We start from the raw sequence: 18,869 nt of genomic DNA on the forward strand, positions 1-18,869 counted from the left end.
GCTGGCCTGGAGTCATAGTGTAAGCACCTTCTTCACCTTGGAGAGAACATAGAAGCTCATGGAAGTGTGCTAGTTGCATACAGCAAGTCAAGAATTTCTTTATGAAGCACTTAAAAAAAAATTTCACTTAAAAAAAAAAATTCTATTTGTCAAAGCTGGACTGTGCAAATTTCAATGAGACTTGTGGAATAATAATTGCACCCTTCCAAAATTGCAGCAAGTGACACATTGCTGTAAGTTGTGTTTATGTCACACTTTACCATTTTTGGCTGCTACTAGGGAGATGTTGCTTTGTGAAGGCCAGATATTTCACAGGCCAGCACATTCTGTACTCTTTCTGCCACAATTTGAAAGTTGTCTTTCTGTCATTCCTGTTTCTCGTTGTTCCCCTGATTCTAGAAGCCAGGAGCTTGGAGGGGTGATTTAACATTTTACTCTACTGCACCCTGGCATCACAGTCCTTTTCAGCAGCCCCCTTGGTGGCAGTCCAGAGGAAGCTACTGGCAGCATCTGTCTCCTCACTGTTAGCCTCGTTGCTGCAGTTCCATTCTCGTTTGCCTATAAACCAGACTGGAAGCCTCAGCCAAAGTAGGGGGTGAACTGAGAATGGCTATTCTGTAGCTCTCTGCTGTAGAGGGATATCCAAGGAGCTGCACTATGTCAAGCTGTGCTGTGGGAACTACTGCTCTGAATTCATTTCAGTGTCACAAGTGTAACATAAAGTTTGCTTTTCTAAGATACTAGATCCATTGGGTTCATATATAGTCTAACTAACTGTACATAAAAAACAGGAGCTGGATGTGCTGTTACACATTTTGTAGAGGCTGGTAAAAATAAGACCCTGGTCCTAACATCCAGTATGTCTCTCTTGCCTATTTGCTCCGTTCTGTAGTAAAAGTCAGCATTCCTGCCTTCCTTGGGTTACAACTCTGTAACATCTCCAAGCTTTCTCCTCCCTGTGCTAGCATCTACACATGGATGACACCGGTCATGGATTTGCTGTTTTGTTAGCACCCTCTTGAGGGTTACAGACACAACGCCTTTTCCTTTAACCTATTATTCATAATCTTTCATGTCCTTCATAACCACTGCAGTGCAGATAATAGAGCTGCCTTGCAGTTTCAAGACAGTATATAAACAGAGCATCTGTACCACCTTAAAACACAGATACTTACCTATAAAAGGCAAATAACTATTTTAAGCTTGGAAATTTAAAGTTAATATTTTAATCTCAAAATCAAAACTATATTAATTGAGGGAAGAATTTCACTAATGTGAAGATCTTAAATTATTTCTGGTCTTCCTTGACAAAAATCGGGTGTAAAACTGTTAACAAAGACTGATAACTGCTTGAAATTTCTTGTAACTTGTTTTGCTGTTAGTAGAGATCCTGCTTTTTTAAAGATGAGGAATACACTACAAAACAGATGGAAAGCCAGCATTCAGTAGCAGAGCAACAAATGCTTCCTTACAGTGGGCCAAAACCCCATAGTACTGGGTGGAGTAACTGGGAAAGAGGACTTCCCCCCCCCCCCCCACCCCCCCCCCCCCCCCCCCCGGTAAATACAGTGTGACCTACTTACCTTTATCCTCAAGCAGGAGGTGAACTTTGGGCAGGATTAAGGTCCAAAGCAAGACATTTTGTTGTGAATGGTTTAGTTTTCGGTTTTTGGTTTCTTTTTTCTTTTTTTTTTCTTTTTTTTTTTTTTTTTTTCCAGCAGAAATACTGTTCAGACAATTTTTAACTGCTATACTCCTTCTATGAGGATTCCCAAGGTCTGACAGCTGTAGAGGAATAACTGGAAGAAAAGCTGATGGCTGTGGGAATCCTATATTTTGAGGAATAGCCAAATTTATTCCTCTTTAATGGCCTAAAGGAGCTACATGTGATCAGCAAGCCCAACCTATTCAGGCTCCCATGAATATAACGGATGTGTGCAAAAATAACTGCAGCACCATGCAGTAAAGCTGACTCTTGCTGCATTGGAATTGCGGAATGTAATGTCATGTTCTGCTGGAGATGCATATAGCAGAAGTATATGGCCCTCAGCTGAAAAATACAACTTAAAACTTGGATTCAGTGATGCTAACAGTTTTCTTTTTCCTTTTTTTTTTTTTTTTTTTTTTTTAGCCCCCAATAAATATCACAGTTTAGCTTAAAAAAATTTGCTTTTATACTCAAAGGAGTAATGCCCTTTCTGTACCTGGGCAGGCTATTAATATATGTTCTTGTGAAGTCCTGTGGTGACTGAGGCTGGCTGGATGGCTGGGCCCAGAGAGTGGTGAAAGGAATTAAATCCAGTTGGCAGCTGGTCACCAGTGGTGTGCCTCAGCTCAGTGCCGGGACCAATTAATTTAACATCTTTATCAATGATCCAGATGAGGGGATCAAGTGCATGCTTAGTAAGTTTGCTGACACCAAGATGGGTGGGGTGTATAGATCTACTTGAAGACAGGAAGACTCTTGAGAAGGATCTGGACAGGCTGGAGAGATAGGCTGAGGCTGATTGTATGAGGTTCAACAAGACCAAGTACTGGGTCCTGCACTTGAGCCATAACAACCCAGGCAATGCTACAGACTTGGGGCAGAGTGGCTGGAAAGCTGTCTGGCAGAAAAGGACCTGGGGGTGTTAATCCATAGCTGGCTAAACATGAGCCAGCAGTGTGCCCAGATGGCCAAGAAGGCCAATGACATCTTGGCTGGTATCACAACTAGTGTGGTCAGCAGGGCCAGGGAAGTGATTATCCCCCTGTACTTGGTGCTGGTGGGTCTGTACCTTGAATACTGTATTCAGTTCTGGGCCCCTCACTACAAGAGGGAAATTGAGGTGTTGGAGAGTGTCCAGAGATGGACAATAGAGCTGGTGAAGAGTCTGGAGCAAAAGTGTGATGAGGAGCAGCTGAAAGAGCTGAGGTTGTTTAGTCTGAGAAAAGAAGGCTGAGAGGAGATATGATCACTCTCTACAACTACCTGAAAGCGGGTTGTAGTGAGGTGGGGGTCCATCTATTCTCTCCAGCAATGAATGATAGGACACAAGGAAACGGGCCCAAGTTGAGTCAGGGAAGGTTTGGATGGGACATTAAGAAGAACATTTTCACTGAGAGGGTTAAGCACTGTCACAGGCTGCCCAGGTAGGTGGTGGAGTCACCATCTCATTAATAGTAAATACACTTTTTTTTATACAGTCTAATCTAAAAGCTGAATCTTATACAAAACTTAGCAAGAAAACAGAGTCAGGCAGTTTTTCAAAATTAACTAAATATCTCTAAGAATGAGATGACTCTAATAAAAACATGCCAGGCTCAAAAGTTGTTGTAGCACCTGAATAATAATGCATGGCAAATAGATAAGGCTTTTGCTTTTCATGTTAAAACCTCTATTTACTAATATGCAATTGCCTTGTCAAAGGCAAAATTGCCTTCTAGCCTTCACTCAACAATCAGACCAAATAACTTCTTGTCATTTTGCTCTTCTTGTCACTGGTTGTACCCTTGGCAATGCATTGCCTTGGTGTCCATGAAACAATCCCAGCAGCGACTTGTGTGAGCAGAACATAGCTGAAGTTGTCCCAGTGTTGGGATTTTTCAGGTTTTGTTCAAAGAGCTACATTAACTGAGAAAGTGTGGGCTGGATGATCAGGTAGTGAGGTGGATTGTTAAGCGGTTGAAGGGAAGAAGGCAGAGAATTGAGATCAATGGGGCAGGGTCTAGTTGGAGGCCTGTGTCTAGTGGAGTCCCTCAGAGGTCAGTGCTGGTCAGTTCAATCTATTCATTAATGACCTTGCTGAGGGAACAGAGGGCACTGTCAGCAAGTTTGCTGCCATTCAATGAGACCTGGACAGGCTGGAGAGTTGGGCAGGGAGAAATCTAATGAAATTCAACAGGGGCAAGTGTAGAGTCATGCATCTGGGAAAGAATAACCCCATGTACCTGTACAGGTTGAGGAACAAACTGTTAGAGAGTGGTGCAGGGGAAAGGGACCTGAGGGTCTTGGTGGGCAGCAAGATGACCATGAGCCAGCAATGTGCTCTCGTGGCTAAGAATACATCCTGGGGTGTATTGAAAGGAGGGTGCTTAGTAGGTCGAGAGAGGTTTTCCTCCCCCTCTCCTCTGCCCTCGTGAGGCTGCATCTGGAATATTGTGTCCAGTTCTGGGCCCCTCAGTTCAAGAAGGGCAGGGAGCTGCTGGAGACAGTTCAGCACAGGGCCACCAAGATGATGAAGGGAGTGGAGCATCTGCCTTCTGATGAAAGGCTGAGGGAGCTGGGGCTCTTTAGCTTGGAGGAGACTGAGGGGTGACCTCATTAATGTTTACAAATGGGCAGGTGTCAGAAGGATGGAGCCAGGCTGTTCTCAGTGACATCCAACAATAGGACAAGGGACAGGAGTTACAAGATGGAACATAGGAGGTTCCAAAGAAATGCAAGGAATAATTTCTTCACTATGAGGGTGACGGAACACTGGAAGAGATTGCCCAGATGGGTTGTGGAGTCTCCTTCTCTAGAGACATTCAAAACCCACCTGATGAGTTCCTGTGTGACCTACTCTAGGTGGCCCTGGTCTCGCAGATGGGTTGGACTACATGATCTTTCAAGGTCCCTTCCAACCCTTAAGATTCTGTGATTCTGTGTGATTAAACTCTGGAGACAGACAAACCTCTGGTGGTCATACTGTCTGCAGGAGCCCGAGGAATGTGTTCCGATGACATCACTGACCTACGTCTTAGTTTATCACCATCTGCTCTGTGAGAGTTTGCAGCCTGCCTTCTGCCTCCTCCCCCTCAGCCTCCATGACAACGTTACCCTCAATACCCTTTCTGTCTTTCTTTTCCAGCCAATCCTGAATCTTTTTATCCACATCCTCTACCACCCTCCACACTTCTACAAAACACTTGCTTGAGCCAACAGGGCACTATTTTGCTTTTTCATTCTCCTCTTGCTCCAGTATGGACTCCGAACCGTCACTCTTTAACTCAAATATCAAAAAGAGCTTAAAAGAAATGGTCACAGATCTTGTTTCACCTGCCTCAATCACCCTGCCCTAGCCTGCTATGGCACTGTGGAGTGTGACTTCTCTGGGACATCAAGCATACGGTAGGCTAAAGCAGCAAGCACATACCTTGGTGGTGTTAAATCATAAATAAAACAGCAGAAGCAGGCACCTCCTCTGAGCACAAAAAGCAGAAGCCTCCCAGTAACTCATTTAAATCTTCGCTTCAAAATCAAACGGCAATAACATACTCCTGAAATCTGGCTCATTTTGGGGAGTACAGCTCTTCAGCTGAGCTTCAAAATAGGTCTGGCAGCATTGTCCCCTGCGACAGAAACCTCTGAAGCAGCACAGCGTGAAAAGCATTGCCCACTTGCCATAATAATAATTTCACCCCAGCCAGCTTTCACTGGAGTTTGGCACCACTGGCACTCGTGTGCTCTGTCCTTGGAGCAAGCCAGAAGACAGCTGTGCCACTGATGTGTGAAGTGCTTGGAAAATGGTTTGAAAAAACCAAGCAGGAAATTCAGCATCCTATTCCTTTGCTGGCACAATCTTGTTTTAGTCCTCTGTTTTGACAGCCCTGAAGCACTGTGCCTTTCTGGTGTGGTGCTGGTGCTACTGTAGATAACAGAAAGGAGCAGGGAAGATGCAGGAAAATGTTCATAACCCTGGAAGTAGAAGCATCAAATTGGTAAGCACAAAGGTAAAAAGCAGTTACAGAACTGGGGTGATTCACAAGAGGTCTGCTGGCAATTTGACTCTTCTCCATGGTCCCAGGTGGCAACCTTCTCTTCACCGTTGAACCACCTAGCCAACAAATTGAGGATGAAGAACATTGAAAAGACTTTTACCACTACTATCAAGCTTCCTCATACTGGTGTTTCATGAAGGCCTGTTTCAGGCACAGATATGTACTGACACAGTCAGGTAGCTGTCTGTTAGTCTGCTGTGAGCAAGGTGTTTTTAGAGCGTTGCACACTCAAACTTTACACACCTGTTATGAAGACTGGTCTGGGACTCATTTTGCGAACAGGCAGATTTCTGAGTTTCCAAGTTGTCATAATTTGTGCATTTAAAGAAAAGGGCAGGAAAACAATAACACAAGATATATTAACCTGCAGAATGGTTCATCTGCTGAAACATTTACACGGTTTTGAAACATATCATCTTGGATTTGGGCTCTGACTGCCCTGGCAAATGATGAAACAATGGCTTTCATATGTTGCAGTGAGAGGTGCATTTATTTTATACACAGGCTCATCATCACAAATACAGCTAGCGCTGTCATTATTTTCACAGTGAAAATACATTTCCCCATCTCCTAGTGTTTGTATCTAACAGAACTTCTCTTTTCCCCTCAAAAGTACTTTTGTATATAACACTAGGTGCACAGTCTATCTGAAGAAGTCAATTTTCTGTCCAGGCTCAGGGTGATTATGTGGCTGAGCACTAGCTGTAGCTACTGATGATGCAGAGGAGAGCTGTGCATGGAATTCATAGGTGAAGACTAGATATCCCTCTTTGACACTCCTGTTCCCCACCCTATCCCCTGTGCTGTAATTGTTAGTTTTCCAGAGTGTGAAGCAGGGGATTAACTGTGCTTCACAAACTCTGGCAGCTCCATGCCCGTGTGCAGTGTAAGTACTCCAGACTTTTCCAGGGCAAAGGCAGGGTGAACAGCATCAGTGAATTTGTGCCTGATGGTTAACAGCACCAGCCCTCTCTCTACATTGAAGAACAACAGTCTGCTGCTACTGTAGTCCAACAGGATACCGATCCTGGACAGGCGTTCTGTCACGCAGACATCACTCATCACACCAGTGTGAAGAAATCTGTAAAGAAAGCTGTGGGAAAATGGAAACCAGAACACTGTGAGCTTCATCATGGTGATTTACCAGAAATAACCTACAGATTAGTTCTCACCTATTAACAGCAGCCTATCAGGAGGCAACAACATTTTTCTCAGGACGTACGCAAAGTGAATGTGGCATAGCTTCAGAGCCCTCTCTGGCACGCTGATGAGCTTGCTGTAATCATATTAATCTATATCTGTCCTTTTACATGTCTTTGTGGAGATTTAAGCATAAGCTCTGCTTTGGCAAAACTCTTTACTTCTATATGATTTCATACTAAAGAAAAAGCACAATTGTTTAGATCAGGAGCAAATTTACATCATTAGCAGGGTTATGCCTGAGAAAGCTCCAGGCGGCCTGGTACTGGTCTGCTGGAGGTTACCCCAGCATCCTGCAGTCCTGCCACAGTGGCAGGTAGGTACCTATCACTGTGAAGGACAAGGCAGGAGAAGGTATTCACTGGCGAGGCTAAACATCTCCTGCAGATACAAATAGATTCTAAAAAGACCTCATTTATGGAAACATATACAGTCTCTGGGATTCTCTGAAGTAGTTCAGGGTATGAGCCTGGAATGACAAAGCAGTGGCAACTTAGTTTTTTAGGCTTTAGTCACTGGCTGAGTGAAGAGTGGTAAACTTGTCTGCTTGAGATTAGTTTTATTTTTTAAGGTTCTTTATGAGATTTTTTTTTTTTAATTAAGAGGAGGTCTAAAGCTCATTTTCTTATTACTCAAATTTGAGGAAGAACACAGATTGATCCTTTCTGCTCTCGAGATTCTGGAAAGTGGACAGTTTTATTTATAGGAAGCACAAGTAACTTCCCAAGCAACTAGGGTGACTCAGCTTTACCTGGTTTGTGTAGGACAGCACCACATGCACCAGGAGGTATCATTCAGCCCTAGGACATCACTCTGTGATACTGCCTCATAGCAAATCCCAATCCTGTAGCTTCTGCAGGTAGAGACAACGATTTCCCAGTAATGACGTCCCCGAGCAGGCAGCAGTTCACCCAGGACTGAAGGAAAGCTGTTAGTGGAACAGCAGTACAATAAAGTGAATGTAGTGGTAGATCAACCATATGGTGATATTTCTTACAGTCATGTCATGCAGCAGCATCTAAAATTACTAATGGATTGGACTCTGCTCTTAAAACCGCAGGATTTTATCAAAGATTGTCACTGAGAGTCTTTTAATCTTTGCACTGAGATCGATCCATCTTAAACGAGTAAAATGCATGCAACTTGACACAAAATCATACGAAGCTAGCAAAAGGTGGAAAAAGTGACTTTGGAGACAAAAAATGGTCCTCAAATTTAGAAGGCTTACTCAAACTAGAAAGTACGTCTGTTTCAAGTAGTAACAGTGACAATCATCTTGTGTGTGTTCAGCTGTAACAGTAAAAAAATCTGTGTAAATCACTAATATCTTATTACCTTTCAAGAAATCATATCAATATGGCATAACTTATACAATTGTACCTGTACTGGTGACAGGATTGGCATCTCTGTGTAAAAAAAAAATCATGTTTACAATGGATGGTGCTAACCTGGTCTAAACATACTGCAGGAGCATGTCCTAGCTCTCCAAAGACACAGATGCTCTGGAAAACATTACTAATAATCCTCTCAGTAGAGGAGCAAGTAAGGAAAACAGATTACCTCCAGCCACGATATACTCAAAAAGAAGCACATAAATCTGCCCTTTCCAGGGCAGCAACAAATTGCTTTGAGACTGAAGTGCTCTGAAGGATTAAGCAAACCCATCTGTCCCAGTAGGTATCACTGCCTTTGACTTTCTGGCAGTGTGACATTGAAGGCTTCCCAGCACCTACACCAATACTGCTGCTGCTTTTGTTGGGACTTTGCAGTGCTTGAAAGCTCGGTCAATCACATGAAGTCCAGGGGCTGCATGACTGAAACGATTCAGTCCTTCTACAAAATTTGTTAGTGGCACATGAAAGTTACCTATAAGCAAAACTTTGGCAGTCAGCCCTGGAGGGACCCAATCTGAAACTCACAGGGTGATTGTCTTTGTTGTGCTGCTACTCACCCAGTGAACTTGGTTTTCTCAGGAAGGTGGATCACTGTTGCATTGGAGGAGATTTGCAAAGCAGGATGGGCTGTGTCACTCAAGAGCTGAAATCGGGTTCCTGGTATGATTTATGACAAAGAAGGAAAGGCTGGTAACATTAACATGACATGAATCATAAAACATTAAGCAACAATTACAGCCATCTTAGATGGACAGAGATGCGTGTGCTGGCAGGTAAATGCATCAGAAAATTGAGTGCGAATGCAAAGAGTCTTCCAAGCTGTGCCTGACTGGGACAGCAGTCTAACATTCAGGAATGCAGCTAGGTGAAAAAGTAGGTTTCAGTATTTAAATGGATTGGAATAATTTTCAATCAATTGCTTTTTCAAAAGAGAGTACATTGCATTTTGAAACAGGTTTGTGTGCTTCCTCATCCCTGAAACCCAAAGTCCATAAGGTTTGAATTGTGAAGGGATTTTTTAAGGTCATGGCATCTTTTGTCAGAATGTGCTCTACCAAACTCAAACAAACAGAAATTCCTGAAAAGTATTTAACCGTTTCATATCTCTGACAGAATTCAATAGTTCTCCATCTGAGGCACATCGGTTTACATTGACATAAATATACAAACATCAAGTGAAGTAGTCCCTGATTGTGTTAATTTTACGGAGATAAAACAGAGTCCCTTTTATCTCAATAACTTGTTAATTTCCACATTGTAAAGTTCAGATATGATTTATGGAGGAAAATGCCATCTTTGGCTGCTTTGCCCCTCCATCCCATTTTTTTATATCAGAAAATTGTAATCTACCTTTAGTTGAGATGAGAGCTGCTTCACTTTGTTCACTTGTCCCAAATGGGTTGACAGCCCTCAAGTAGAAGAAATAGTTCACATTGGGCTCCAGGGATACTTTCAGTTCAGGTCTCTTTATACCAGCAAAAGATCTGCAAATTTTGAAGATTTTCATACATGAGAATGTATGCAGATATTCAAGCCACAGAGATTAATTTATGCAAACAGTTAAGCTACTTGATGGTGATGTTGGCTACTGAAACAAGCACCATAGAGAAACTCCAAATCACACAGGCAACTGTTTTCACAAACAACTAGCTTATGTGTGAGCTTTGGCGTCTTACTTGAGAGAACCTCCTTACTTTGTCTGATAAATTTTCAAGGCCTTTGTTCCTGTACCACTTTCTCATTCAGGGCAGCCATTTGGTGTAATGCTTACTTTGTGTTAACTTTGCAGCTTAAGTTTTCACATAAAATGCAAGCAGCACAGACTCAAGTTCTCTGCTGCTTCCTGTGCAAAGTCTGCTTTACAAAATAAACAAGCTTCTGAAGAAAAAAAATCCCCAACCCTTTAAATTGATTTAGTTGCTGGACAGTGAATGAACTTTTTGTGTTTGTACTATCTGGGCATATGATCTAGATCGAAAAGAACAGATATCCTTATCTGAGACTGTACAGAAACCATATACTTCTGACTGTGAACTCCTTACTCACAGATTGTCCATCAACAAAATCTTGGCTCTATCTCCTGCACAGTGCCCTGTTTCTAATAGGTTAGCTTTGCAAGAGGCAGCAGTGGAGGAACTGCCTTTGCACAGCTCCCTGCTTTGACTAAGTCTCTCCTTCATGATATCTCAAAAGCTTCAGCCCTCAAGTCCTCAACCGTTGACGTCTTGACAAACTGTCGGTAAGTGAGAGTCAGCATCCACTCAATCTGCTTTGCAGGTGCTCTGAAGTGCCAATGAAAGTACTTTGGATGGCTAGAAAGATGCCAATTTTATTTTCTATATTGTCAGGAGTACAAAACGTTGGCTTAACAATTTCCCATACACTGGACCCTGGTTTTCATCAGTTTTGCCTAGTACAATAATGGCAAAGCCAGACAGTATGTATCTACTGCATTGTATGCCTGCATACAATTACTTTTTATCTGTATAAAGTCAGTAATTTCTTCCCAGAAGTACTTATAGGGATCTTCAAGACAAGTATTTAAACTCATGAAGAGGTGCCTTTAGAGAGTACACAAGGTACTTTCTCTTCCATTTAATGTTTGAGAGCAGAGCCCAGGATCATACAATCAAAGAATAGGAGAATGGTTTGGATTGGAAGAGATCTTAAAGACCATCTAGTTCCAAACTCCCTTCCGTGGCCAGGGACACTTTCCACTAGACTAGGTTGCTTAAAACCCCATTCATCTTGTCCTTGAACACTTCCAATGCGGGTACATCCACAGCTTCTCTGGGCAACCTGTTCCAGTGTTTCACCACCCTCAAGGTGACAAATTTCTTCCTTACATCTGATCTAAATTTTCCCCTGTTTCAGTTTAAAGCCATTATCCCTTGTTCTGTCACTACATGCCTTTGTGAATGTCCCTCTTCAGCTTTCTTGTAAGCCCTTTTAAGTACTAGAAGGCTGATATAAGGTCTCCTTGGAGCCTTCTTTGGGCAGAACAACCCTAACCCTCTCAAGCCTGTCTTCATAGGAGAGGTTCTCCAACCTTCTGATCACCTTCTAGGCCCTCCTCTGGGTCTGCTCCAATGACACCATGTACTTCTTATGCTGTGGACTCCAGAACTGGATAAAGCACTGCATGTGGGGTCTAACCAGAGCAGAGCAGAGAAGCAGAATCACCTCCCTCAACTTGCTAGCCATGCTGCTTTTGACGTAGCCCAGGATACAGTAGGCTTTGTGGGCTACAGAGGCACACTGGTGGCTCATATTGAGCTTCTCATCAACTGACATACCCAAGTCCTTCTCCCTAGGACTTTCTCAATCCATTTTTCTGTCCAGTCTATATTTGTTCTTGGCATTGCCATGACACATGTGCAGGATCTTGCCCTTGGCTTTGCTGAAATTATGAAGTTTGCATGGATCCACCTCTCAAGTCTATCAAGTTCCCTCTGGATGGCATGTCTTCCCTTCAGTGTGTTGCCTGCACCACTTAGCTTGGTATCACTGGCAAGCGCTCAATCACACTGTGTGTGATACTGGCAAAGGTATTAAATAATTGATACCACTCATCCATGGTCTCCTTTGGACATTGAGGCATTGATGGCAACTCATTGTGTGCAACCATTCAGCCAGTTCCTTAGTGGTACATCTATCAAATCCACGTCTCTGCAATTCAGGGACAAGGATGTTGTGCGGGACAGTGTCAAATGTCTTGCACAAGTCCAGGTACATGGTGTCAGTTGCTCTTCCCTTACCGATTAACACTGCAACACTGTCATAAAAGGCCTTCAAACTTGTGAAGTGTGGTTTACCCTTAGTGAAGCCATGTTGACTGTTAACAGCCACCTCCTTATATTTCATGTGCCTTAGCATAGTTTCCAGGAGGATTTCATCACGCATGGAGGCGAGACTAACTGGTCAGTAGATCACTGCATCTTCCTCCTGCAGGTAACATGTCTGTGATAAACTAGATTAAACAAATTACCTTTTCCAGCACTAATTTCTGTGACCTCAGAGGAGTAGAGGCAGAAAGGCCTTCAGTTTGACTACGTTGCTGTCATGCATTGGCAGTGACTGTTTTTCTGCATAGGTGCCACCAGAGAGCAGCACAACCTGAAGAATATCAGCGTTCGGCTATCAGGATTTCTCACATGCCTCTTCCTACTGCCTTTGTCACATAAAAGTAAAAACCAACAGCCCTACACAACAAATTCCTGCTAGCACCACACAAGAGGATGGCACCACAGGAAAGACTGGTGCATCATCCTTTCTAATCTGTAACAGGCGTTTTGTACTGACAGCCATAATTAAAAATGATTGAAGGCATTGAGAAAAAGCAGTGGGTGTTCCAGCGACATGGTCTTTTTCAATCTAAATAGTCAGAGAGGTCGGAACTGTTATGGGATTAGCATGAGGCCATGCTGCCCTTGGGGATATATCACATTAATACTGGAACTGATTGAGTAAACAGAAGTGGGTTGCCCAAACACGGTAGCAGATGCATGGTTTTTTTCACCCCTGTGCCTAACCAAAGCCCTGACAGCATTTCAGCAAGGCACTGGAAGCACTGTCAGGCTGGTCAGTTTTTACTGCAAGGTTCAGGGAAGAGGTGTAAGCTTTTGAGTTGCCTGATGAGAAGCTGAGATCTTTAGACTTGAAAGTGGAAAAAGGCTCATCTGAGAACAGGGACAAGCGAATAACAACAGATAACTTGAAGAAAAATACAACATGGGAACTGAACAAGGAGGCAAACATAAAAGAAGTGAGAGACAGGAAAACCAGGATAAGCACAGAATCAGGGTAAAAAGAAGTGAGAACCTGAGCCTTGAAGAAATTTGTCCATGCTCGCTAAACAAATGTCACCCTATTCTTCTTAAAAGCATAATTCTGACATCTTGATGTGAATCTGAAGCACAGATCACCAGGAGAAAGTTTTGAGCACATAGTCACAAGTCAGATAAGGAAGAATATGTTAGAAACTGTTATGGTAATATGTAGATCAACATGTCCTAAGCACAGGGATGTCTTCTATGTGGCTTGTTCTTCTGTCTTCAGGAAACTGCCATTTAAGTCAATACCCTCCCAAAGAAATGAGATCTTCCTTTTCATTATGTGTTATTTAGCACTACTCTGCAATAGTGAGGGCTCATATGGAGTACTGTGTCCAGTTCTGGGCTCCCAGTAATAGAGAGAAAAAGAGCAGGAAGGACCTGGCGAACTACAGTCCAGTCAATCACACCTCCATCCCTGGAAAGGTGATTGAACAACAGGTGCTCAGGACCAGTCAGCATGGGTTTATGAAGGGCATGTCCTGTTCAACAAATTTGATCTCCATCTATGATAGGGTGACCTGCTTGTTGGATGAAGAAAAGGCTGTGGATGTTGTCTACCTTGGCTTTAGTAAGGCATTTGGCACTGTTTCACACAGCGTTCTCATAAGGAAATTGGCTGCTCTTGGCTTGGATGTGTATACATTTCCTGGCTGAAAAGCTGGATAGATGGTCATATCCAACGAGTTGTGGTCAATGGAGTTAAATCCAGTTGGTGGCTGGTCACGAGTGGTGTCCCCCAGGGCTCAGTGCTGGGGCCACTTCTGCTTCACACCTTTATTAATGATCTGGATGCAGGGATAGAGTGCACCCTGAGTAAGTTTTCAGATGACACCAAACTGGGTGGGAGTGTTGATCTGCTTGAGGGTAGGGAAGCTTTATAGAGAGATCTATATAGGCTGGATAGCTGGGCCAAGGCCAAAGCCATGAGTTTCAATAAGGCCAAGTGCTGAGTCCTGCACTTGGGCCACAACAATCCCCAGCAGTGCTACAGGCTTGGGGAGGAGTGGCTGGAAAGCTGTCAGGCAGAGGGGCCTGGCAGTGTTGGTTGACAGCAACTGAACATGAGCCAGCAGCGTGTCCAAGTGGCCAAGAAGGCCAATGGTATCCTGGCCTGGATCAGGAACAGTGTTGTCAGCAGGAACAGGGGGAGCTGATCATTCTCCTGTAGTTTGGTAAGACCACATCTTGAATAGTGCGTCCAGTTTTAGACCCCTCTCCACAAGAAGGACATTGAGGTGCTGGAGAGGATACAGAGGCAGGCTACCAAGCTAGTAAAGGGTTTGGAGCACATCTCGTATAAAGAACAGCTGAGGGATCTGGGACTGTTTAGCCTGGGGAAAAGAAGGCTCAGGGGAGATCTTATTGCTGTCTATAACCACTCAAAAGTAAGTTGTAGTGAGGAGAGTGTTGGTCTGTTCTCCCTAGTAACAGGCAATAAAACAAGAGGAAACAGCCTCAAGTTGCTCCAGGAGAGGTTCAGGCTGGATATGAGGAGGAATTTATTTACTGAAAGGGTTGTCAGGCGTTGGAACGGGCTGCCCAGGGAGGTGGTGGAGTCACTGTCCCTGGAGGTGTTTAAGAGATGGGTGGATGTTGCACTCAGGGAAATGGTCTAGTGGTTGATAGGGCTGGGACAGAGGCTGGACTCAATGATCTTAAAGGCCTGTTCCAGTTGAAACTATTATTCTATGATTCTATGATTCTAACTCATCCTTGAAGTTGTTTGTAAACACATGGAGGAAAAGATGGTTATCAAGGGAGTCAATATGGATTCACTGAGGAGAAATCCTGTTTGACCAATCCAATAGCCATCTATGAGAATATAACTGGCTGACTAGATGAGAGGAGAGCAGCAGATGACATCTACTTTGACTTCAGCAAGGCCTTTTACAGCATATCCCATAACATCCTCATCAGAAAGCTCAGGCAGTGTGGCTTGGATGAATGGACAGTGATGTGGATCGAGAGCTGTCTGAATGACAGAGCCCAGAGGGTGGTGATCCATGGCACAGAATCGAGTTGGAGGCCTGTGGCCAGTGGAGTTCCACAGGGATTGGTTCTGAGGCCAGTCTTGTTCAACATCTTCATCAACGACCTGGATGAGGGGACAGAGTGTACCCTCAGCAAGTTCCTTGATGACACCAAACTGGGAGGACTGGCTGATTCCCCAGAAGGCTGTGCTGCCATTCAGTGGGATCTCGACCGACTTGAGAATTGGACAGAGAGAAACCCGATGAGGTTCAACAAGGACAAGTGCAGAGTCCTGCATCTGGGAAGGAACAACTCCATGCAGCAGTACAGGCTGGGATTGACCTGCTGAAGAGCAGCTCTGTAGAGAGAGACCTGGGAGTCCTGATTGATAATAAACTGAACATGAGCCAGCAATGTGCCCTCGTGGCCAAGAAGGCCAATGTCATCCTGGGATGCATCAAGAAGAGTGTGGCCAGCAGGTTGAGGGAGGTTCTTCTCCCTCTCTACTCTGCCCTGGTGAGGCCTCATCTGGAGTCCTGTGTCCAGTGAACTTCTGGAGACAGTCCAGTGGAGGGCTACCAAGGTATTAGAGGACCGAAGTCTCTTTTACAACTAAAGACTGAGAGACCTGGGGCTCTTCTTTTTTTTTTAGCCTGGAAAAGAGAAGACTTAGGAAGGATCACATCAATGCTAATAAATACCTAAAGGGTGGGTATCAATAGGATGGAGACAGACTTTTTTCTGTAGTGATGAGTGACAGGATAAAGGGTAATGAGCACAAGATGGAACACAGGAAGTTCCACTTGAACATGAGGAGAAGCTTCTTTGATGTGAGGATGAGCGAGCCCTCAAATGAGCCCAGGGAGGTTGTGAAGTCTCCTTCTCTGGAGGCTTTCAAACCTGCCTGGATATGTTCTTGTGTGACCTGATATAGGTGGACCTGCTTTGGCAGGGGATTGGACTGAATGATCTCTAGAGGTCCCTTCCAGCTCTCACCATTCTCTTATCCTGTGATTGATTGTTATTTAATAAAACACAAATTTGTTTCTATATCCAAATAGAGAGGTACATTCTGTTGCAATGAGTAGATCTGGAGTAATTCATATTCCAGAGTCTGGATCCCATGACCTTGGTATTCAGTGAAGATTTTAGGTCTAGCCAATTGCAGAATAGGGTCAGATATCAAAGTTCAGACTTAGGTCCCTTTCAAATCTGAAGTTTTCCAATTCAGAAGTTCTCCAAATCAGAGTTCGCACATTTAAATTTGAGTGTAATAGCATGTCTCTTTTCAGTTATAATGGTGAGACAGAAAGGTCTGGACTTTAAGCAGATCTGGTCAGTAAAACAGTGACTGGATTTTCAAATAGCATTCTCTGCTCAGTAATTTATTTTAGCCAGCTTTAAGTTGCATAAGAATAAGAGCCCATCAATTTTAGCCACGATTAAGGCTTAGAAACCAACCATGCTGCTACCAATAGGATGTGCCAAGAAGCAGGTATTTCATTTGCAACACTCTGAGCGAGATTCAAGCTCACAAGAGGCTGTGTGCAAAGAAGAATAGGTCTTGCTATGGCCTCTCCTCCTATCTGATAAGGTGAAGAGGGAAAGTGAATACTCGGGACTCCTCAGCAACTACAATGGTTGGCAATATTTCAGTCTGACTCTGCAATTAGTGAAAAAAAAGCAAGAATGAGGAGAAGATATGATTACTGTTTAGCTTACAGCATACAGATCACGCATAGGAGAAGAGTAGGGCCAATGCATCTTGATTGTGTTGACGGAAGCCTGTTTCATTTCTGAGTTCTGCTTGTTCTGTAACAAGCATTGCAGCTCAGTCTTTCCTGAGCTTACCTTAAGTATTGAACTGTGTAGTCTTGGTCATGAAAGGAAGTGAAACCCACCTCCAGCCTTTCTAATGTCAGTTATTTTCTTTTTTAAATATATCTACCCACTTTATAGATGTTTGGAAATGTAATAATGTTATTTCTAAAGCTTAAGGCATCCTGGCCTTTAGCCCAAACGGTATCCCATTTGTATGTCCCCACAATGTCTTCATATCATGATACAAAATTCAGTTCATAGACTTTCAAGAAATGTTTGAAGTTAAATATCTTAAGCACCTCCTCTTAATCCCTGTCTTTATTAGAGGAACCTTTAAGTCTCAAAAACCAGCCTCAAAATTTCATGTACATGTTATTCCAAGGAGAAGAGAGAGAATTACATATTTCTCCACCTTTCATTTATCAAGGAATAGTATGGTAGAAGTTGCCTATTGAAGCTGTAATTTCCATGGTTTTAGGGATATCTGATGCTGTGTTTTCAATCATGTTTCTCTCATCAGCACCCTCATTTATTTCAAGGAAACGGTGTCTAGAGGATATTTTTTATCACTGCATGAACCCAGCAAATTATATGCCTTGCAGTGATTCAGAACGCCCTCTGTGCCATAATTGTCATTTCCATCCCTGAGATACCACTGAAACAGCATCCCCAGACCTGTGCTGGTACCACTGATGTGGAGTTATTGCACCAAGTATGTAAGGTATGTATAGAAGCACACAGAAGGGGTGCACTATGAGTATATAAAAGCTCTTGAAGCTGAAAATAAAGAACAAATGGCTCTGAGTTTGCTCCCAGCTGTGCTACATACTTTCTTCCCTCTCCCTGCACCCAGCTCTGGCTGTTTCTGAGTTAGATCACCAAAGAACCACCTGCCATTTTCTGTGCTGCTATTTGAGACAGCAGGCCCACCACAGCCAGAGGGGAGGAAGATTCCCTGCTCTCCACATCTTGTTTCCTGAGCTGGCAGGACAGTCCTCTGGGCAACACAACAGGAGGGAGGCCTGCTCTCCTTTTCTCAGCATCAGACCTGCTCTGTAGATAAAAGGAAAATTTTAGTTGCTATCAGTGCTGGTCTGGCAATGGCAGAGAGGATGACACTCAGACACTTCCACTTTTACAAACTCACTGCATACTGTACTAATTTCTGCCTCCCTGAGTCTTACAGATTCCTCATGATGTGATACATGGTTTCCATCTGAACAGCCCACACATCTAATCCCTGGACTACATTTCTCGCAGTTTTCCATCTTCCACCCACAGCTCCATTGACTTCTCAACACAAAGAGGCTGAACGGTGAGAAAATAGCAGAGCTTTGGAAACTGAAGGAAATATTTCAAAGCCTCACAGAGATTCTGAGTAGAGAATCTACCCAGGAAAGAGCTTTTAAACCACAGCAGTAGGCCAGACACCCATTGTTGCAACAGATTTAAGACAGTTTTACATGAAACCATGTTCCTCGGGTGGAAAGCTGGCAGGAAGGAAGAACATAGAGGTTTGGGCTTTTTTTTCCCCTGGTATTTAGAATCAAACTTTAGTGATGATTTATTTCCAGATGTGCTTCAAATTGTCTCCCTGGGGAGTTGCAACTGCTCCAGGGACCATCCTGGAGATATTCAAAAGTCACTTGGGCAACTTGCTCTAGGTGGCCCTGCTTGAGCAAAGGTATTGGTTCAGATAATCTCCAAAGCTTCCTTCCAACCTCAACCATCCTGTGATCCTGTGACATGCAGAAGGGGGGCATCCCAGACCAGAGGCTCCATACTTGTTTCCATTTGTTTAATGTGGGTATTTCTCCCTGCCTGTGTTCTTGGTGGTGCCCCTCACCTTGGGTGAGCTCCCAGAGTGACATCAGTAAAAGCAGCCTTGTGGGATTTAACTAGGCTG

At 43.7% G+C, this 18,869-nt stretch overlaps 1 protein-coding gene across 1 annotated transcript in view; it reads right to left on the reverse strand.

The window, feature by feature from the left end:
- Nucleotides 1–6,582: 6,582 nt before the first annotated feature.
- CMYA5 (cardiomyopathy associated 5) overlaps nt 6,583–18,869 on the reverse strand; it is a 52,935-nt gene continuing 40,648 nt past the window's right edge. The window contains exons 13-16 of the mRNA XM_062018997.1: nt 9,687–9,820; nt 8,894–8,993; nt 7,694–7,870; nt 6,583–6,835 (exon numbers count right to left, since the gene is read on the reverse strand). Of these exons, the coding sequence (XP_061874981.1) occupies nt 6,583–6,835; nt 7,694–7,870; nt 8,894–8,993; nt 9,687–9,820 (664 nt within the window). The remainder of the gene's footprint in view (nt 6,836–7,693; nt 7,871–8,893; nt 8,994–9,686; nt 9,821–18,869) is intronic.

The sequence above is a fragment of the Colius striatus genome, chromosome Z, assembly GCF_028858725.1.
Source record: "Colius striatus isolate bColStr4 chromosome Z, bColStr4.1.hap1, whole genome shotgun sequence".
NCBI lineage: Eukaryota > Metazoa > Chordata > Aves > Coliiformes > Coliidae > Colius > Colius striatus.